This window comes from Mesitornis unicolor, unplaced genomic scaffold, assembly GCF_000695765.1.
Source record: "Mesitornis unicolor isolate BGI_N332 unplaced genomic scaffold, ASM69576v1 scaffold15412, whole genome shotgun sequence".
Lineage (NCBI taxonomy): Eukaryota > Metazoa > Chordata > Aves > Mesitornithiformes > Mesitornithidae > Mesitornis > Mesitornis unicolor.
The window spans coordinates 32,595-55,349 of NW_010171353.1; the positions used below are offsets into that span (position 1 = coordinate 32,595).

At 43.4% G+C, this 22,755-nt stretch overlaps 1 protein-coding gene across 1 annotated transcript in view; it reads right to left on the reverse strand.

Annotated features, from left to right (window-relative positions):
- Positions 1 to 22,755, reverse strand: part of YEATS2 (YEATS domain containing 2) — a 45,924-nt gene that overhangs the window by 11,832 nt on the left and 11,337 nt on the right. The window contains exons 7-20 of the mRNA XM_010180001.1: positions 22,398 to 22,509; positions 20,916 to 20,960; positions 19,716 to 19,902; positions 17,788 to 18,027; positions 15,990 to 16,148; positions 13,309 to 13,412; positions 11,245 to 11,352; positions 10,024 to 10,197; positions 8,584 to 8,842; positions 7,685 to 7,846; positions 5,987 to 6,114; positions 4,627 to 4,782; positions 3,730 to 3,903; positions 2,773 to 2,971 (exon numbers count right to left, since the gene is read on the reverse strand). Of these exons, the coding sequence (XP_010178303.1) occupies positions 2,773 to 2,971; positions 3,730 to 3,903; positions 4,627 to 4,782; positions 5,987 to 6,114; positions 7,685 to 7,846; positions 8,584 to 8,842; positions 10,024 to 10,197; positions 11,245 to 11,352; positions 13,309 to 13,412; positions 15,990 to 16,148; positions 17,788 to 18,027; positions 19,716 to 19,902; positions 20,916 to 20,960; positions 22,398 to 22,509 (2,207 nt within the window). The remainder of the gene's footprint in view (positions 1 to 2,772; positions 2,972 to 3,729; positions 3,904 to 4,626; positions 4,783 to 5,986; positions 6,115 to 7,684; positions 7,847 to 8,583; positions 8,843 to 10,023; positions 10,198 to 11,244; positions 11,353 to 13,308; positions 13,413 to 15,989; positions 16,149 to 17,787; positions 18,028 to 19,715; positions 19,903 to 20,915; positions 20,961 to 22,397; positions 22,510 to 22,755) is intronic.

Sequence of the window (22,755 nt, forward strand, 5' to 3'; positions counted from 1 at the left end):
CAAGTTTTTACTGACACAAATGACCGCTAAAATACGGGGGTGCTGCACCACAGCGCGCACAGTGTTACATGCTGCACAGCACTCTGGTGTTTGTGAAGCAAGTTTCCTAATTACCTAATTAATCTTAAGCAAAAGTTGATGCAACACAAACCTTTCAACTGAAGCAGGCTCAGCACAGGGTAAAAAGCTCTCTGGTCAGAATGAGACCTTGTGCTCAAGGGTCTGGGAAGCCAGTGACCAACAGCTCTGTTGTACTTACGCGGCCACTCTCACTGAAGTGCTGCACACACCTCTGCAATTCAGCTTAGCAGCATCCACTGCAGTCAGCAGAGCACAACCAACCACGTTTTAACTAAGTGACAAGCCCAAGGCTGCACAGCAAGCCTGATGAAGGACATACCAGAAGCTAGTGCCCTGTGTCTTTCTGTAACATGCACTGAATGCATCCATAAGGATGACAAATCAAGCTATGAAGCGTATTAAAGAGGGGGCTGAATTAAATCACTGGTTTTAGTAGAGGATAAAACAAGAAGCAGCATATTCAGATATTACCAACAGCAGCACCCAGTGACTTTGGTGGAAACCTGCATGGCTCCAAGCTGTGCCACAGGGCCATGGGCGAGGAGCACTCGTCACTTGTCCACCAGCTCTCCCCTCCACAGTGATGACACCTCAAGCCACCACAGCCAGCACTCCAACACTGAGATTTGGGCCTATGCCCATCCTTTCTAGCGGTAAATCAGCTCCTTACAATAGAACTGTATTCAGGCTATAGCTAACTTTTCTTCAGCTTGTGGAAATGTAATAGGCTGCTAATTCAGATCATTGCCAACAGTGCATTTCTTAAGTTTCATGGCAGTAATTTTATATTCACGATTTGTTTCAGCATAAAGTTTCCATTTCCCTCATGATTTAATCTTATTGTGTAATAAAAATAACTGCCTTCCAAGGACTAGACATGCAAGATCTGGTGAAGATACCTCTTGGTTTGGAAGATGCATAGCACTGGTCAGTAAGGCTTTCACAGCCAGGCAAGAAGGTTAAACTAGTATTACCAATTAATTTTTTCAACATTTTAGTCTACTTAAGACTCATTTAAATAGAAGCCCATATTTTTAGGATTAAAAATTTGACTGCTTCGCTTCTTGGCCAAATCTTTTCTTCCACCTCCAGCCTCCTCAAACACACAACCCTAGGATGACCGAGCTGGCTCCCTTTGATGCACTGACCCCCAGCACTTCTTCTGGGGATGCTAAATGGTGAAGCAGGTCTCTCTTGGCATAGACCCAGTCTCCAGCGAGGCATTCAATGCTCATGGCTTTGCAAGTCTCTTCCCAGAACAGTTCATCACACTTTGAGAAAGTGCATCATTTAAACGTGTGCCCAGAGGGATGTCCCAAATGTGTGATGCTCACATGTGTCAGGATAGCACAGCAAGAGACCCTAACAGCAAGGTGAGTCAGAAGGAACATTTTCAACTATCTCCATCATCCTGATGGGTGGGAGACATTGTTCATTGCAAAACAATGGGAAAATCTGACATTCTTTTTGCAAAGCTGCTTTTCAAAATAGAAATCTCCAGAATATTAACAAATGTGGTTTTGTTTTGTGGTGTTTGTTTTTTTTAAATATCAAAATAACTGCTTCTTTTGGGATTCATAATAAAGTTAGTGTCTCATATTAAAAAAAAATAAAAATCTAGATGACACCTTCATACTTAAATGGCAGTCTTAATCTGAAAGCTATTTAGAATAGCGTAAAAAAACCCAAACCAACAACCCTTGCCGCTTTGTTTGCAAAGAGGAAAATATTAAAGTGCTTATTGCAGAATTGTGACAGTCTTCACAGACTCCCTTAGTTTCAAACTCTGGCAAACAGTGATGGAAAAAGGAGGAGTTTGGGAGACTCTGTATGTAGGAAACAAGAAGAGCTGCTCTAAGAAGACACTGTCAGATGGGCTCAGCGTCACTTACTTTCTCTTTTCTGCATTTGTACTCTATTTCCACTTAGTAAGAAGTCACTTCAAATGAACAGAACGCGCCAGCAGGTAAATCAGGAGACAAAATGAAAATCTCTAATTTTAACCCATAATACCCAAGTTAAACTTGCCATATTTGCTCTCCATGATAGAAAAGATACTTGAGAACAATTAAAATAAATAAGGAAAACTCTTCTCTACAGAAGGGCAGCCCATCCTTATGTCCTCATCCCTAACTTGAATCATTCCCGATCCAACCTACCTCACTGCACTTAATGGATTTTGACTTCAAAGCCTTCAGTTCCCCCTAAGCAAATCTCTCTCCTTTCCAAGCCAAACAGAGCAGATGCAAAGCCTCAGAGCCAAATTCTGCTCATGCAGCTCCTCCAACTTCAGTGAAGTCTCACTTTCACAAACTAGTCAAGTCTTTAGCGTTGCTGATACATCGATAGTTCTGGCATTCAGTGACACACCGTGCTCTTCAACAGGCAGAATGCAGCTTCTAATGAGAGCTTGGCATGAAAACTGAAATCCCTCTCCAGTACCAACGGGCAACTCATGCTGTTATTTGTAACCGTTACAGTCAACGCACTGATGTGACAGGACGCCAAATTACTTAGAAATCCCTTTGGCTAAGCCAAAAGTTATGCTAATAAGGGATGTTTTAGAAAGCACAATTTTTACACGTTCACAAATGCAGGTGACTATATTCTTCCATTTACAGTGAAGACATCTAAAGAACTCACACCTGGATCCTAACTTTCCATAGGAAATGCATGAAGGGAGTTTAATACCTGATACTGCAGCTTTTCCAGTCACAGGTGCTGGTGTAGTCATCAGAGAAGCAACACTTACAACAGTGGAAGTGGTAGTCTTATTCACTATTGATGAAGTAGACTGGCTCTGGCTTATACAGATTTGGTGTTGCTGTCCAGGTGTCTTTGCTGCAGGAGTTCCAGAAGAGGATGAACTGGAACCTGCATTATCTATTTGCTGCATAAAAGAGGCAGAGAGGGATAACAGATTTCTTTTCATGCCATAGATGATTCAACAACAAGCACAATGAGGTAATAGCTAGAAGCAGCAAAACCCGATGTTTATCTATCAGTGATTAAGAAGCAAGAGGTTCTCAAGCACATGTCCAAAAGCCCACATACAATGATGCTACTTGTAGAACAGAGGCTGTTTCAAGCTGAAAAAGTGAAATGGTGCACACAGGAACTGCTGCCACAACTGCTATGATAGTATCTGGAGCCAGGTCCAATGCCAGACTCCAAAAATCTGTTGGGCACTAAACACTTTGGAGAATCTGTGATCTCAGAAGAGCAACCCACAGCCTGGTTACTGCTGGATAAAGAGCTTCAGGCATTTCACGTGCTTCTGCAAATTTTTGTACTGGCAGCAGATTTGCTGTTTGAAAGTTGTGCAGCCCAAAAAATCTGACCCGTATGACTGCAAAAGCTGGTTCAGATTATGCCCTCCCTGCCTACCTGAATTTTAACAACATTAAAAGAAAGGAAGTGCAAGTTTCAGTTTCTCTTCTCCTCTTGTTTCTTCACAGGTATTACTTCAAGCTAAACAGCAAACAACCCAACAGAAAAGGAGTTGTGTGCACAGGTAAAACCAGACCCACCAGCAACACTGACTGAGAAGAATCCCAATAGGGGAAAAGCAGAAGTTGTCCTTTCCTGGGGATTATCCTGGCTAAAGTGCAAACACTATTAGAGAATATTGACTAAGTTGTTTGTCACCTGGGCCACCCCGTTTGTGGGCAGGGTCATGGCAGGAGCAGCAGCCGTGGTGATAACACCTCCTGATACTCTCAGCACAGTGGTGCCAGGTTTGGAGAGCTGGGATGAGGCAGGCACTGACTTTATAGACCCATCTGAGATTTTCACCAGCGATGTCTGTCCACTGGGTGCAGCCTTCGAAAAAGAATTCAGCATAAGGAATAAGAGGTGCATTTGTTTGGATTTTTTAAAAACTTACTTTAAAAAAAGCCAACCCATGACAAGAACAAAACAAGACAAATGCTTTTTATATTACTGAAAAATATTTTCAAAATACTTTTGATAAAGGCAAATTGTGGCAGTAATAGCTGGAACAAAATTATCACCTCAGAAACCAACTTTATCAAACTGTTGACTTTGCAAAAATATGCCCATCAATCTTGAGTTCTGGATGGTCAATTACGAGTACTCTTGGGGAGTCTGAATTTCATGGAGACCACTTGGCAGATTTTAAAAGGAGAACCTCTGAAGGATACCAAACCCAAAAATTTTTAAGAGCTTTAGCAGGTGTACTTTCCTTTTCTAAGGCTCAAATACTTCAGCACCTTTTTGCACCTGACTGTATTCACTTCTCTAATTCCATTTCATTACAAAATCCCGGAGCACATTTACGAAGTAGCAACCCAAGCTTACACATGACCCACTCTGAGAACAGAAATAAAGCTGGAAAACTGTGGTCCAATACCTGCATATCAAAGTAGGCCATCATGTGCTTTCCTCATCATAGTACAGTCAGCGTCAGAATCGTACAAAACCCAAACAAAACTACAAAAGGAAACACTCTCATGGCTGTGGTTCCTACACTTTACCTGACAAAATGCTAACAGCTAAGGGAGAAATGCATCATCTGCACATTACCTGTGTAAACAGAGCTGTTTTCTGTCCAGTTATCACTTTCAGTGCTTGTCCTTGTGTGGAAGATGCTCCAACTCCTACGCTGCCCTGAACGACTGAAGCTGGAGTCAGCTGCTTCCCAGAACTCTGAGGAGAAGGCTGGCCGACCAGAAAGGTGCCCTGCTCCAGAAACAAGTTAGGGAGGTCAGCACTTTGAAACACAGTTGAGAGTCCACAGAAATCCAAGAGTGTCAATAAAGGATAAAAACGTGTAGTTACAATGCAACAATAACATCTTGTCTTCTAAACAAGGCACTGCTAACTACAGTGGATGCTTCTGCACTAAGAGCTGGATGCAGCCTTCTCTTCTTGAGGAAGAACACTTTCTGACACAAAGGAAGGGGTGAAAAAGCCACAATCCGTTTCCTGTCTTGTCAGAGGCATCCACAACAACTTAACACACTAATTTATGCTCTTCAAGTTTACTCTTTGTGACAAATGCTGCTTAGCATGCAAGATCAGAGAGGGCTAGGCAAGCAAAAAGAGAGAAATACAGACATTCTGTCATCTCACTTCAAAATGCATTTGGTCCCCCCATAAAGACTATTTTCAGGAGCTCAGCATACAGAAATCACAGTGACAACTGGAGGTGTACACTCCAACAACCTACCACCTGAGACCCTGCCACCTGGCCTGCTTCACATCAGTATTCAGTTGCCACCCTTCAGAGGCTTCCTTCACCCACTGTCACACACGGATCCCTTCACACCACCTTCTGTTTCCTCATTTTTCTTTCTTACTCGGCCTTGCTGTTACACTCCAGTAACTCTCCTTTCTTCTTCTATCTCTTGTGCTTTCTTCCAACTCTTACATACCCTACTGTGTAAGACAGCTCTTCCAGCATGATCTCCATCGTATCACTTCTCCTGTTTCAGTGCACCTTGTGGCCCTGCCACCAGGTGCTCTTATCATACCACAGAATTTGGTTTGGGTTGGAAGGGACTTTAAAGCTCACCCAGTCCAACTCCCCTGCCATGGGCAGGGACACCTCCCACCAGCCCAGGTTGCTCAAAGCCCTCTCCAACCTGGCTTCTTATCACAGTGTCTCTTTTCCACTCACTGCTTACACTACCCTTACTCAGTGCTGCTTTCTCAGCCTGCAAAGACCCTGCAAGGGGAGGTGAGGGGCAGAGATGTGCCTATAGCAACAGCAAGTGGTAAAGCAGGTGCCTGGCAGAGGGAAAAGCTGCAAGGGTTGTTAAAGAAGACCTAAATCCCCTAATTCAAGAATATTTGGTGTACTACAGAACCACAGGACATCCACCTAACACTACTGCAGCCTGATACGTCAACCTGCTTCAACTGAGATGCTTACGCCACTGACCTGGGGTGTCTGCTTCAGGATGTAGGATGTATAGGTGAGGTGTTGTGACAAGTTACTGCTTGTGCTTTGGGTTGTTCCTCCTCCTCCTCCTCCTCCTCCACTATTTGTAGAAGAACCAGATTGGAGACCTGTAACCAGAAGAAAAGGCTTGACCTTTTGGTAGCCAGACACTGTTAGCTGCTAAAGCATCCCTGTATATAACAGTAACTGAAAACAAGACATTTGCTGCCACAGGTATTGCAGCTGACTACAGTACAGCACACTTCAGATGTGCTGCTGTGCTCTCTTACAGCTCTGCAAACGCCATGAAGGAAAGGAGCTATGGGGGAAATCAGGAGGACTGGAAAGCAAGCAAAGCTCGTTTCAGGCTGCTGTGAATTTTCTATCAAAAGAAAATGCTGTCCAACAGATGAACAGTCTTTTCATCAGCCTTTTGCAGGATATGAATCAGCAGCAAAAGCCCTAGAAACAGTCTGAATCCCACTGGCTTCTTAATTTTACTTACGTTGGCTGTTCCACTGTAATTTTGTTAAAAAAAATATTAGATCATAGATGCCAAGCAGTGGTAACTTGCAGTGATGCTTTCACTCTGCCTCCAGAAGCAACAGCCTGAACACTGATTTTTGCAGTCTCTCATTAAGAAACAAGGGTAAAAAAAAAAATATTTATAGCTCTGTCATAAAAAAATCACAAGTATTTGCTCTTCCTTGATGCCTGTGAGATTGTTTTCTTGTCAAAACCGGACTGTTCCAGCTGCCTCTAAATCTCAAGCAATGGGGCCCTCATCACAAGTTCTACAGCCCAAAAATACCTTCAGCAAGATTATCTACTTCAGTGACACGTACTCTATTGCTATGTTGCTGGTATTTACAGCCTTACATATTAAGCAGAATAATATCTCTTCTTCGCTGCCAGTATCAAAACTGGGAGCCCAAACTTTACACCCAATCCATCTCCCATCCCAACCGCCAGCCTCAAAAGGAGCATTCTGGAGAAAGCTCACAACAAAACTTTTCATCTACCCAGTCCAAAACCTGCAGTATAATTTCCCTACACGCTATAAACAAAATATTGCACACCAGAACTATTTCAGCAATGGAAATTATATATATACACCTTATTCTCAAAGGTATTTCATAGCAACTTTGATTCACAAGCCCATCAACAAAAAAAAGTGTTTCTGCTGGTCATAATAGCTTAAGGCCAAACATTTTATCAACATTCAAAACAATTTCTTTCCCTCATTCCAGATAGGGTATCTTGTCCTTTTCAAAGTTAGTTTTTAATGTTTCTAGTTTCTCCAGGGTGTCATTCCATTACTTCTTTATAGCTTTCACAACTGGATTCAAACCCATCTCAGTTCCCCATCACAAAAATGCAGTTGTGTCTTCCTACAGATCTCAAGGAAGAGTCAAAGACAACCCTTTGCTATATTTTGTGGAAAATTAAACTGTCTGGTTTCAGTACAGAGAGAAAGACATTGAGAGCACTGCATGAAAAGCAGCTTCATCTGAAACAGAAGACACTTGTGAGACCTCAGTCTTAAAATGCAGCACATACTGTGCTGCTGTGAACAAAGAAACCCCATCCCATTACTGACTTCCACTGTACCAGGATGCTTTATAGCAAAAATGCCAAACATATTAATTATGCAGTGATTACATTATTTAACTCATTAGATTTCCCTGCAAGACTAACTAGCATTATTTGTGGCTCGCAGTATGGCTCCTTGGGGTATCAGAAGCAGTTTTCCTTTCCCAGAAGGATTCTTGCTGTTGGTGGTGAGGTACAGCTTGGTGCCTGGTGGTAAGTTCGCCAAGTTTGCCAGGTTGGTGGCTGGTAACTGCAGTGTAGCCATCACTAGAAAGAAAGAATAAAAATAAATAAAACTACTACCTGCTGAAAGCAGCGTGCATTGAAATCTGCAGATGATGAAAGTACCAGGAGTGACATGCAGCTAGCCTTTGAAAATCCATACTTAGCTGACCTAACTGCAGATGAACTCCACCAGTGATGCCCAGTTTCTCAAATAGGTAAAATCTCTCTGTGTGCGGTACCACTTACGGCTGCAGGCCAAAGTGGCTCAGCCATGGGGTCTACAGGCTTAGTCCAGCCCAGAGGCCACACAATGCCTTTCAGACAGTCCAGAGCTTGAGCTAACACGCTCAGCTAAAGCCAGCTGCGTGCAGAAGCAGCTGAGGTGCTTCTGCCCGTGCTCCTGTAACTGTAAGCACTGGCGAAGATGCAATAAGGACAGTTTGGCTCTTGTTGGCTGGATTTATGTGGAGCCCTTTGAGCATCTAAGGACCACAATGCTGGGCAAAAATGTGAAGCCTGGCTCCGAGAGAGTCTGCTAGGTCTTCTGTACGTGTCACAGAACACCGCATGTTTTAATGTACTTGTGCTCCCTCTTCCCCCTTACAGATGAGTTAACATTTTCTTTATTACTAATCTTAATCAGTCTGAATTTCTCTCCACATCTCTCTACTCATCTTGAAGTTTTTCAATCACACATTTATTTTGCAGCTGAAGAAACCATTACAGACTCTCAAAGTCTACCCACCATGAGCTATTAACAAAGTGTAAAATTACTCTACCTGAGCCTTGAGATGTACTTTTCTGAGCACCTGTGGAAGAAACTTGCGCCTTTGTTATAGTCTGCACAGGCTGAGCAACAATTGTCCCTCCGCCTCCGCTCACGATGGCTTTGGCTACACCTTGAGTCACAACCTGCTTCGGACCAACAGCCTTTGCTACCGAAGAGCTAGATTTTGCCACAAGTATCTGGCCACCACTTATAGCCACTGCTTGTTTCACTGTCGACTGCAAAGCAGAACCAACCGGAATGCCAACGACCTGCAACAAATAAGTATTGGATGATGTGCCGCTGGCAAGAGCAACCACGTGAATTCCAGCTGGTTTGCTACCTCCATCTCTAGGCATTTCAGGACACTGGATACGTGTCTAGTCACGTATAAAAGCTATTCATTCAGAAACAAAATTAAATGGGCAAGAGGCCAATCCCAAGGAAAAAAAGATAAACTGTTAAACACAACTGGGATTTCGGAGCACCCACAAAAGATTAAGTGCATTCAAATTACAGGGCACTTCCATTTTTATGATATATAAGCAATGGCTTCATTCCAGCTGAATAAAGCTTGCCTTGGCAAAGCACAGAGATCCCGAAATTTAGTTTCAACAGATTCATGGGAACAGACTCCCTGAGAAAACCAGGGCCTCAAAGCAGAATCCATAAAATGCTTCAATTTTATGTACTGGCAGTAACTGCAGGAAAACACGAGTTTGCAAACCTGCTCAAACAGGCAAATAAGGCAGTAAAAGACAATGAACTGCTCTAAATGTAAATACGTATTTACTTATGCAAAAGTGAAAGCTCCATATGTAGTCTCCTGTGCTTGGCACATGATTTGACTCTATCCGCAATGGAAAGGGGCAAGAATGAAGACAATTTCTGACACATCTGCCATCCTGTCATTGCACAGTTACCGTGCCTTCTCAGAAGCTGCATCACTGCTGTCTGTACAGCAGCACTGCCTTGGCACAGACTCCTACAAGACCACACTGGAGCTGCCACTCAAGTAGGGCTGCTTCCACCTATGCTAGTTCTGGCTCAGCCTCCACCCCACTCTATGTTTGTCTTGTTCTTTTTTGGTGCAGGCCTGCAGTCCAAGGAAAGCATTTGCCTCCTCTTACAGAAAGACCTGGATGATTTTCAGCAAGAGCTGACGATGGGAACCAACTTTCAGTGGTGACAGGCTCCAGTTCAAATCCACCCCCAACCCCACTGTTGCAACAGATTAGGCAGCAGTGGGAAACGTTCCCTGTACACAAGGAAATGCAATGGTGCCTGCTCGCCCTGCTCCCTTCTCAAGGGCTACAGGTAAGCATGACATGAGCCATGCACATGGGAAAATGAGCTAACCACAGTGCTGTGTCCCAGAGAAGCATGTAGTGTTGCAATAAAACCACGGGTAAGACAGCTCACACCACACCAAAGATGCCCAAGTGCCTCATACCTTAGACTGCACCGTCCCCTCGCCCGTGCTCACGACTGGCTTCTGCGGTGACAAGGCTAACATGTGGCTCCCTTTGACAGTGACATATTGCTGCACCGAGGTCTGCGTGGTTGTCCCTGTCACTGGTAGTTGGGGTTGCTGGGGCAGCTCTCCTGGCTCCTGCTTTATTATCACCTTGTAAATAGGAAGAAATAATAATAAGAAAAAACTTTAAATCACTGGAGATGATTTCTGGAGCAGCCCGTCTACAGGAAAGGGCAGGCAACAGTCAGTGAACTCAGATGTGGTGCTTACCACCAAGTAGACTCTCTAACTCAGCTCCAAGATGAGGGCTACTCCCAACACACAAGCACATGGGGAGGTGTCTGCACTTACCAATGCGTTCCAGATTTGAGAGGTGCTCAGAGAAACAAAGGAATCACAGAAATTGCTAGTAATATTATAACTATTACTTATACTAGCAATGGACTTGGCCAGACCCGACCTCTTCAGGCCCTGCACCTCAGCATGGAGCCACAACACTTTAAGGTTTCAAATTTGTAAGCACCTTCCTGCTCAGAACACGTGCTAAACCTCATTTTTTTTCTACCCTGCAAAATTACAACCATTATTATAGCTACAGATATTGTAATTTGACATTACTCTCTTGTGTGTGTTTTATGTTTCTCTGGAACAAGCCCTAAATCTAATCCCTAAGAGAAAGGATAGAGGGGTTTTTTTGTGTTAGGTGGCTGTAGGTGCTGCAACTGGTAGGAAGCATTCTTCCACTTTTTACTTGGATCACCTAATACTGCCAGAAGTAACTTTAAATTACAGATGGCAACATTTAAGGAAATGTACTCAGAAGCAGCAACATCTGAGGTTCAGAAATCTCTATATCATTTTTTAAGAAGCTCCTGACAGATCTACTGCAGTTTACTTTTACTGTATCCCACTGAAAATAGCTTTTAAAATATCAGCCTCAGTACGACAGTGGTTCAAAGGAAAACAAAAAAGGATATAAGAGGAGAAAAAGAGAAAGATCACAGGCACAGCAGAGCCACAGGGAAGGAAAAGAAAACACGTTACATTTTCGAGAGGTGCTAGAGAGCCCTTGAGAACAAGACACATCCGTTCCAGTACCAGTTTTACATGCACTGGAAGTTACATGGCTTGTGGTACAAGTCAGAAAGAAATGGCACTATTTGGCTCCTTGTCCCAACACAAAGCCAAGAGGAATACCTTTGTAAAGGCTCCAAGTCCTCCAGTGACCGATTTGGGGCTTTGCACCTTGGAATGACTCCCGATGGGACAAAGGGGTGGCATGGTGGCAAACAGAGAATCCTCCTGCTGCAAATGGGAAGACACGGCACAAAAATTGGTTAAATGTCCAATACAAGATATAAAACAAGTGACTGCTAATGAAGGGTAGCAGGGATCATCTGGACAAGCAAAATTACCTGTACAAAATAAGACATTTCCAAAATCAGTCAACACTTGAGTAAAATGAGTGTAATATACTTAATGCAACCTACAAATTTTTATTTGGGAAGTGACATTTCCAACAGCAGTAACTGTTTCTTACCGTATCACATACAGGTGAAAGAGACTGACTGATGTTCCCCAACCAGCTTTTTGTACAAAGCATTTCAGAGCTGTACAATTCAAGCTGAGAGGGGCTCTTATAAATGTATTCCTGATGAGAAGGTGGAAAGAAGATCAAGCCAGACAATGCTCAATGCTCAATCTAATGAAAGGACAAGAGTCAATGAACATAAACTGAAAAACTGAAACGTGGGAAATTCCATTTAACTGTAATATTTGGGGGACTTTTTTTTTGTCATCGTTGGTTTTTGTTTTGTTTTGTTTAATTTACTGGTGGTCAAACACTGGAACAAGTTGCCCAGAGAGGCTGTGGACTCTCCAGCCTTTGAGACACTTTTGAGCGCAGCTCCTGAGCAATCTTTTAACTGACCCTGCTTTGAGCAGGGCAGTTGGACTGGATCATCTCCAGAGGTTCCTACCAGCTTCAGCCATTCTGTACACAATCTCAGAGAGAAAAGACAAGGTAAGATTAAAAAACATACGAAGTGGGTAAAAATGTTCAATTTAAGTCTGCAGGCAAAATTATCTCAGATGAATTTTTGCTCTCCTGTAACCAGAAATTTGTGATGGCAGGCAGTCTTTCCAGGCAGAACTCACCACCTGGCAGAAACAGCGAGGCTACATAACTAAATGGAGGAAAAAAACACTTCCACATCTGCAAAATCATGCACCTGGCATTTATGGAGCTGAGGCTGGTACAGAAGTCAAATGCATTGGAGGAAGTTTGTTACAGTTCTGTTTTTTTTAAAGACTAATGAATGGTTTTCAACATATTAAGTGAAAACCATCTGAGCAGACAGGCTCTTAAAAGCTGAAGAGCTGCACACCTGATACCCAAAATGCTGCTCCAAACTAACTGCTTCAGTGAGCAATCCTCGTTTTTTTCCCCTAACAGACATGGGAAGCATTTAAGTTCCAAATGTGAAGTGATTTGCTCTCTGCAGGCTGACTGGCAAGCCTTGCACCCTACCATATCCTCCATTAATATTCTTGTGACTTGGAGACAGGGAAACGCTCCCATTTTCAGCAGCCCACCCACCAGCTGCTTTCTGAAAGAGCCTCACTGACGCCACTTCCCTGCCAGAAATATCCTTCCTAGCACAAGATGTGGGAGAGATTTTATGTGAGACAGTTCAGCTCCATACCTTTTGGGCTTTGCAGATCAGAAGCATGAACCCTATTTATCACTGTCTGTTTACACATTTGGTTACTCCACTGTTTACACAAACATTTTTCTAAATGCAGGCAGTTGTAAAACCACTAAATGAGCTATTTTCAGGCTGCTAAGAGCAGCCGCTCTACAGAAATAATGAACAGAGTGAAGGTTTTGAGGTAGGCACCTTGGGTTTAATCACATACTGTCACTAACAAAGTGAAGACGATCAAAGCTACAGAAGAGCTTTTTTGAAATACAAGACATTTTGAGAGCTCTGCCCTCCATGGATTTCCCTGTAAAGAAGCAAAAGCGCAATGCCTTTAAGAGATGTAGGCAAGTCTAATTAGAGCTGCACAAGGTGACACTATCATCTTGTATAACCACCATGTTCTCATATGGCTCCATCTGTTAGACACAGCAAACCTTCACACGAAATGACAACCAAAAGAACTTGCCCTCGTGCAGATTTTACAGCGCTAAAAAGCTCTACTTAAATACGAAGCTGGATTTTAAAGTGGAAAGTACACATCTAATGAGAGCATTACCTTGACAGCTGAGGTGACAAAACCACTCCCATGGGTCTTTGACACAGGAGATCCAGTTCCGTGAGAGGTCTGACAAACACTGGTCAGTTTGCTGGTCGGGCTCCCTGTGCATCAGGAAATAAAGCAGATATCGGGTGAAGGCTACGCAGCAGCGTCACTGAACACATGAAACCTCTTCTAACATGAAACACAGCATTTCATTTTGACTCTGTATTCTCCACGAGGTACGTCAGTGGGAGTTGGCATGGGCACAAAACAAATCCACTACCAAATTTCCACCTGCAGAATCCACGCCCCAGAGACGATAACTCTCCATTCAGAACTCTCTTTTCTGCAAGCAAATGGTCAGGCATCTTCCTGGGACACTGAGGATATCAGCTATGGGTGTGACTGTGAAATCAGGACAGTAAATGAACAACCTGTCAGTCAGAACTTGTTGCTGTGGCTGTAGCATCCTCCACTGCCCAAAAGCCCTCTGAACCTACGCTAGCCTCAGACACTGGCGTGAGGGAAGGCTTGGAGGAGGCTGAAGTGGGAGGGAAAAGGAAGGCCAGAAAAGGAGGGAGATAAAGTGAGGAGTAACAAAAGAAAGGGACAGAGTGAGGTAGGGAAAAGGAAAAAACAGAAGTACAGAATGAAGTCATAGGCTCCTCTGTCTGTGGAAGACTGCTCTTGCAAAATCATCATGTATCATATGTAGCACAGCACTCTCCTGATAACCTGAGATGGATGGGCCTTCAGTGGTAAACTTACCCTGCGTTATCAGTTTTGTTACTGCTGTTGGTTTGGTTTCTTAGTTTCGCTTGTTTAAGAGATGCCAAAGCCATGGTTTACACACATGAAAACACAGTAATAGTCTCTCTCATACAGTTGTACTACAATCTGCACTTAATTTAGAACTAAATGAGCAGTCACTTGCAATAATGGGGTTTGGGAAGGCTGGTTTTCACAGAGCATGAAGTTACAGATCTCACCCCTCATTTTAAATATGATCTGTGACTTTCTAATATCCTATTACACTCAAACCAGCCTGGTTGCTTTTGCCAAAAAGCCAGTTCCACGTTCTCTCTTGCTCCCTCCCTCATACAGGGGGATGTGGTGATGAGGCTATGTGATGAAACTCTATGTGGGGAGAGCATGGTATTAATCTTCTGCTCTGCCACTGATCTGATCTGACTCATCCAAGACATGGGTGAAGTGGCAGGAGTACAGGGGAGGGAAAGGCAGCAGGCAGCTTCTTCCAGGCCAGTCTATACGTACACCACACTAACGTGGTGGGAAACTGCACCTTCAGTGGTGTTAAGACTCATATGTCCAAACCATCTGGTGCATCTACAGATCCCACCCTCCATGTACAAAACCCTGCTAGGGGAATACAAAAGCTACCCAAACTATGATAAACCACATATGCAGAGTAGACAGTCAGACTGGAGATAAAGAAAGAGAAAAGGAAGAAAGAGAGAAAACCCCCAACCAATCAACCAAAAATCCTACTGGTTGAACAGCTTCAGTGTTATACTTAAAAAAATTCAGCTGTGACTATGCTCTCGCTGCCAGCTCCCTCTGTGAAGAAGTTAAAATGAACATGACAGCCGTGTTTCCTCAGATCAAAGGAGGAACCATTAAGAGAATTACTGCACTTTCGAACCATGCCCAGTGAACGGTTTGTGGTACACGGATGCTGCAGTTCATCACATGGCTTTAAGCATCCTTCTGAGATGCTGGCAAGCATGCACATGCACAGATGAGTGTGTTTTAAAATAGACGCTGGTTCTTGGCCACAAACCACAACAAATAAATGGCTTTTGAGTGACCTTTCCTTTGGCCCCAACACAGAGATTATCAATTGACTCCCATACCCATCACCTGCCTCCTGCAGTTCAGTCCTCCCCCCAGGCCCCAGGCTTAGGTCACCCCTGAAGCACCGAGGGAATCCTGTTAGAGGAATCTGAACCAGCTGGAATCAGCCAGCTGGAAGTTGAGAGCAGTAACAGAAGCTAACACAGCTGTTATTCTGGTAACCCGCATCTACTCAACAACTTTAACACTTCTGAAGCACCATGCACTGAAACTTAAGTCTGATCTTAAGTCGCTGCAAACTCTCCATGCTTTTTTTGCCCACATCCACAATACAGTCCTCACCCAACCACCTGTGCACTCTGTTTAAATCTCTGTGCACCACAGTCCACATTGCTTTCTCCTCTTCCTGTTTTGCCTGCAAAGAACAGGATCATTTTGAAGAGGTATCTGTGAATTTAATTCACACAGAATCACAGAACGTTAGGGATTGGAAGGGACCTCAAAAGCTCATCCAGTCCAATTCCCCTGCCGGAGCAGGAACACCCAGATGAGGTTACACAGGAAGGCGTCCAGGCGGGTTTTGAATGTCTGCAGAGAAGGAGACTCCACAACCTCTCTGGGCAGCCTGGGCCAGTGCTCTGTCACCCTCACTGAGAAGAAGTTTCTTCTTTCTTTCAGCTTTACACTGTGTGCTGTTTCCTAAAGGAAGCCACGTTCAAGTCTGAGATACCCTTAGCCATGTTACACTAGCCAGCTGTGCAAACCAGCAATACCTCCCTCCATCTTCATAAGCTGAAATGCTGTTATTACACTAATCATTGTAAAGGGAGAATAAAATTGAATAAGACTAAGCCACTGCCTTCTGTGATCACACTACACACCTGTGCTTGTGGCTGCTGCTCCAACCATCTGTCCAGGCTTGTCCACAACAATATACGGATTATTAATGACTGAACTAGCAGAGCCTTGCTTCATGTGCACCGGAGTGGAGGTTGGGGTACGAGGTAGCGGAGATGGACTAGGGGTCGATATTGGAGAACCTTAAGAAAAAAAGTCCAACGCTTCTATCTTGTAAATGTTGTGAGAACATAAACATACAGCAACAGTAGTACTTATTTGAATGTCTTAGAGAAGGAACATTTTTGGAAGATGCAATTTCCAGCCTGAGAGAGATCACAGGGACTTCAAGAAAGCGAGAGAAGACAGAAGGAAAGGAAAAAGGCATGTAAAGCTTTATGGCTCATACCTACTCTGGACGTTCACTGTCTACAAGGATAAGCAGGGCTTAAAGAGACCTCGAGAAGTTACCTGATCCATCCCTGAATCCTGAGGGACTTTACCTCAAGACCAGTCCACCCAAGGAGATGAAGAAAGAGAGCTGAGCTCCTTGACAGGTGCTCTCTTTCCTTTGAGTGCCTGTACTGTGGACTACACAAGAGCCAGGAACTGAGGAGGTCACATAAAAAGGCTGTGCGATACAGCAGCCAGACAGACACGGACACTCTTCACTGCTCTCACTACAGCAGCTTTTGAAAGCAAAAATGTAAAATGTGCAATTTCTGGGTGACAGAACCAGGAGAGAGAAAAACTAGAGAAGAAAAAAGCTGCGTGAGGGAGTAAGCAAGAAATGCAGAGCAAAGGACAGGCAAGGAAGTGATCAGAGAAAGAGACAGCAGCAAGCACACTAAGCTTCAACTGCCTGCTAATCTGCTTTCTTGGCAGTGATTGACAATTAAAATGAAACATAAATGCTGATCAAATAAAATTCCCATCTCTTCTAAACTGCTTTTGAAATCTGAAAGGGGTGACACTTCTCAGCAGACAGCAGAGCCTTGGAGAAATATTTATCAGGGAAATATTTAAATAGTCCAAGGAATTTAAGACAGACAGGATGGCCCCTGTAATCCTTGCTTTCTGGGAAGCCTTGGGAAAAGAAGATCAAGAGGAGAGCTTATTAAGAAAGAAGAAAGCACTTAGTATAGTTTCAAATGTAAATCAGCCTAGTAGAGTTGAAAGATGTCAAGGAAAAATACCAGAATTTAATGCAAAAACCAGGAAACTAGGGACACTTGAGGAAAATCACGTGGGAGCAGATAATCAGAAATCACATGTATTGACAACCAGTGCTTCATTCTCTCTACCCCGAACACCAGAAAATGAAGGGATGTAACAGGCCATCTTTCAGCTTCACCACATGTGACAGGGTGAGCTGCAGGTTACAACTCTGATGTAAAACATCAGCCAGTGGATGGCATCATGGTCTACAAGGCTGAACCTAATTATTTGCCCAATAATCAGAAAAAGAGATCTTCTTAATTCAGTTGTCTGAAACCATGGGAAAGAAGAACGGCTTCTTCCCACACACAGATAACCCACATGGAAGATGTGTCCTTGCCTGGGCCTTTCTGTGGGTAGCAGTCCAGTTAAAGACTGCCATTTTCATACTTAAAAGTACTCAAGAACAGGGAGAGCTTTTGATCTGATGTGAAGCATTCCACACTTGTATTTTTTTTTTCCTTGAACATTAAGAAGTGTGCTTAGCTCCTTACTCTAGAGTTTCCTACTGCCTGATGTTCAAACGTAGGCAGGAAATCAGGGAAAGGACACAAAACAAGTCCAACTGGTTCACTCTCATTTTCCAGGGTGAAGCAGCATTGGGATAGGTAAACTAACATTCACCTGATACAATCTTGCAACTCATGGTGATAGGCTGGAAGGATTTTCCTGGCGACTCTGCAGGGCTTGGACTCTGACCTTGAGGCACTATTTTACAGCTAGCTGCAATGGGTTGAAAAGCTGAATTTCCATGAGAGCCAAAGGCAACTTTCTGTGTGGCTAACTTGGTGGGAGTCCGTTCTATCGAAGATGGCAGGGAATAAAACGTGGCATGTCTTTCGGTTTCAGCATTCCCAGGGAATCCTGATTAAAACAGGGAAAAGAAGAGAAATATTCTTAGGCTGAGACGTCTGATTCCTTACTGTGCTTCTCTACACAAACAAAACTCAGGTATGACAAACACGCTCTCAAAAGAGGGAAGAAAAAGCAACTGGTGGGCAACGCTGAACAGGGAGAACGTAGGGTAGGGGTTTCCTCCTGCACAAGCCTGTTGGATTTGTCTCTGAACAGAAGAATAAAACACTGCCATGCTTGTTCAGCTGTGGCAGGCGACCGGCCACTTCTTATGTGTTTTCTTGGCATGACCCTTCCATTGACCAAAAGCTGCTGGTAGTTTCGGGTGTCCTCAGTCAGGGCTAAAGCTGGATCTCCTTCACAGGGAATCTCACAGTGCATTTTTTGGAGTAAGAGCACAAGGAGATCACCTACTGCCTTTTGACCCGGGTTAAGGAAGCCAATCTGTCTGATGTTAAAAGGAGACCAATTAACTTGGAGCCGATGAGAAGAGCTGCTGTCTGTCAGCGTAAGAAAGAGGCAGGTTTACTTCCTTCCTGTTGGCACCTAAAGGTGCTGCGTATCTTCCTGTTTGAATAAAAGCCTGTGCATTTAAAATTTGGTTGTGTTTCTCCTTTTCCAGCCGTGAAACTTAAACACTGCACTTAAACACATGCACTTAAACAGTGGACATCCTTCTCGCTGAGCCAGAACACTGCCAGGGCATCACGGCACCTACCAGAAAGTGCACCATGCCAGACACCAGCTTAAAACCATTCCCTGAACACAGGAGTGTCAGGATAAACCAAGAAAGGCATCAGACCATGCTGCATGTGACCATATTTTGAAATATAAAGTTGCTATTTCCAGTACATTTCTCACACTAAAATGTGCAAACCACAGATGACACCCTTGTTTCTCAGCCCAGTTAACCAACGTCTGCCACAAAAGCCTTGACACAGTATATTTCAGAAAATAAAGCTAAATGCTAACAGTGGAACAGTTTCTCCCAATTCACGCAAACAAAAAATCATACCAGTGTGCCCCAGGGGCCAACACTGGCTTGTTTCAGTTTATTCAAATGATCCTACGGCATCAATTGCTGCCCCACTGCAATGGGCGCTGCATTTCCTAATCTTACAGGGGAAGGTGAGAATGAGACATGCACAGATGCCATCCCTCAGACAAACATACACTGCATCTTTTTCACTCTCTATTTTCAACACCAGTTATGTAGTGATTTCTGTCCCCCCACAGTCAACTTACGTTAGGCACCAGCGTATATAACTGAACACACGACCCCATCAATTCCTTAAACACATACATAATTCCTTAAATGAATACACACATGCTCAAAACATCCAGAAACCTAAAAAACCCTCCAAAAAACAGTCTGTCAAGAGCAAAACAAGTGCTATTCAACTATCTTTTTTCCAATGACATCTGCTGCATAAAGCTCCACATTCACTATGTTGAGCAAAACGGAGCCTGCTTAACAAACTCTAGGTACAAAATAAAAACCAAAACCAACCAGAAGCCAAATAAACCATAACAATTTCTGAATTACATTTCAGAGTGCATTAAGGAAATGATCATCTGGGATGAGCAAGGAGCAGGTAGCACTGGTAACCTTTGAGGCACAAAAGGAATTAAGAGGAGGTATCCAGAAGAGCTGAAGTTCTAAGTTTCCTAGTTTCACCAACACCCATTCGCTTTACCTTTGTCCACAGAAGCATCTGGACTGGAGTCTCGCAACTGTTTAATTGGTGAAGAAGCTTTGACTGGTGCTGGGATATTCAATGGCAGGGGTAAAGATGCAGGAGCATCGGAAAGGTCGGACTCTGAAGACTGGGAGAAGACGTACTCCTCGCCAAGGGAATGCCTATGTAGCTCCACATCCACTACCTTCCAGAAATAGGAGAAAGGACAACATTACTATTTGGTAGCTAGGTAAATACATAAAAAAGTGAAAATAACTATGCCTTTTATTTTCATTTTAGTGTCCAGAAACCTCTCCCTCCTCTCACCTCCACACAACACTGCCCTACCCTTCAGGGAGACTTCCCAGAAGTCCAGGAGCACCTGAGCTAAGACAAAAAACCTTGCAACATTTAACCCCTACAGTAAAACAGCACATCTCTCAGGTCGTGGGAAAATCTCAGTAGTGAGCACTGGAAGCAAGACAGAGCCGAGCTCCAAGTGTCCAACTAAGGAAAGGACTGCATACCCCTTAGGGACAGGCACAAAACTGCAGCTTGCCTTTTTTGATAAGGCCTCAAGAAGCACACCACCTTATCTACTCTTCAGCAGTGTTCTTTAATCACAGTAGACATCTCACGTTAATGCTTTCCCCACAGACGGAAAAGCTGAAGTAATGCTTTCAGCATAAAAATTTCCATTCACTACAGTAACAAAGGCAAAATAATAATTAAAAAGAAACTTTGGGGATACGGTAAACTATGAGTTAATTCATTTATGTATTCATTTCCCATGAAGATACTGAATCTTGACAAACTTAGAGCACTTAATATACTGCAAAATTTGAGCAGGAGAGTTGGGTGATCCTTCAACTTAAATTCTTTATGTACGAGATCTGCAGCACATCAGAATGCAAATGAAGACATCTGTCACCAGAAGATTCACAAAGAAATAAAAATTAAAACTGCAGTGCAAGTTCTTTATGAAAAAAGAGCTGGAAACAGTCTCCCCTGAACTGGAATGGGGAAAAAAATGACTGTTGTCATGAATAGTGACAAGGTGCCATAGTAATTTCATTTAAGAAGAGAGCAAAATCTATGTTCCAGAAATTGTGAAATCAAATGGGTCTGACACTGTGCTTAGTCCTGTGTATTTCTTTCTTTTTAAACATCCTTAAGGAAATCAAAACACAACATTCACCCCACCACCCGCTGACTCACCGTTTCTGCGCCAAGCGTCTGCAGGCCCGTGTAGGTCCTGTCCAGCTGGGTAAAACAATACAATACATTTATATTAACCAGGGCAAAGCAATACATTAGCTAGAATTTACAATACAATTTGTTTGAAAGGAGTTGAAACTACGTAAGTTGAGCAGCAGCACACCCAATTTTTTGAGGCCACAGGGTAAGAAATCTGTGTGCTCTGTTAAGTACCCTCTCTTCTGCAAAAAAGCCAACCATGACCCAAAGCCCGCAGCAAAGCAGAAAGGAGCAAAAAAGCTGAAGGAAATGAGATTGTTGGAGAAATACAATCTCAGTCTAAGAGGGGTCTTTTTTATTCCTGATGTCAATGTAAGGAAATAACAATGAGAAAAAACTCAGAGATTTAAACTGACCAGCACAAAGGCTATGTTTGCACTACAACTTTTGATTAAATAACTGTTCACACTGAGTATCAGCTGATAAAGAGGCAGAAAATCCCACAGGCATCTATTAAGACACCTACAGAGAGAAGCTGGGTTGGACAGGCTCGTGATGGCTCAGAGCTCAGGGGCAGACAGGCTCCCAGCCACTCACTCCCATCACCTCTCAGCAGCCACAGGCTCAGTACACAAACAGCGAAGATTTGCTGATTGGAGTTCTCACGTGCCATGCAGTGGCTCAGTTTTCTTCTGTAGGCTGGGCTCCCTTCGCTGCACAACGTCCATCATCCTGTTACCAATTTCTCCCCAAGTTACCTCTCACATTTGACTCATAATACATTACTCATTACATAATACATTTTACTCATCATCTGCATTAAATGTAAGTTCCAGGGCAGTATTTTCGACCTTCCCCACTGTCTATACTTGCAATGAGGTATCTACACTAGCAGGAAATTCATTAATGCAAGCAGGGTTAAATAAAACTAATCATGCTGCTGAAAGAAACAGGAACCTAAACCAGTCAGGACTTAATGCCACTAATGGTAGGGACTACTAATTAGAAGGAAAACAAGAGCAATGGCCTAGTTTTCCAGGACTACTGCATACTATAAATCCCATTGAGTGCTGTGGGACAGGTGAATGAGTTGGAGAAGAAGGCTCTCTGCAAAAGGAACAAGAAACGAACGGGGACAGCAACCACTTTACTAACAGAGAGGCAGCCCTGCAGCATCCCATCAAGTTAAAGCCAGTGAGAATATGATAAAAATCTCAAACCATAGGGAAACAACAGGTAAATGCTTTGCTGCTCTGAGAAGAATCAATTCCAGCTTCTGCAAGGCTGGGTTTCCTGGCTACTGCACTGCCTCAAGCATAGCCAAGGTAAGAGGCTTTCCTGGATCTTTTCTTGATTCTCCAGCTCAACTATTCACGTGCAAATAACTAGCAGGACATAAACACAATGGAGAGAGGCAGAAGCACACACAGAAGCGGAGCCTTTTCTAGATGACGCAGGAGAGCTCATTTAATTGCCTTTCTCTGTAATATTTGGTTCCAATACCTTCAAATTGTGTATGATATCGATCCTCTTGTTCTGGCTATCCTTGAAGTGTATCTGGACTCTGACAGGAAATTCTCCCCAGCCTCTCCTGGTCAGGTGAAATGGAGGTTCTCTGGAAATAAATGGTGATTCACATTTTGGATGCAGAAGTGGCATAGCTTTCACCTACCTCTTTTTCAGAAAGCCAAAGACTGTTTTTCTAGCTGACAACTAAAGCTATCTTCAGACCTGCTATTCACCACAGAGAGAATGCAATCACAGAAATGAGAATTTTATGGCTCTGAACAGCTGAAAACATACTCTTATTTTGCTCAAGGGCACAGGGAAGAAAATGGTAAAACACTGTTGGATGAGAGAA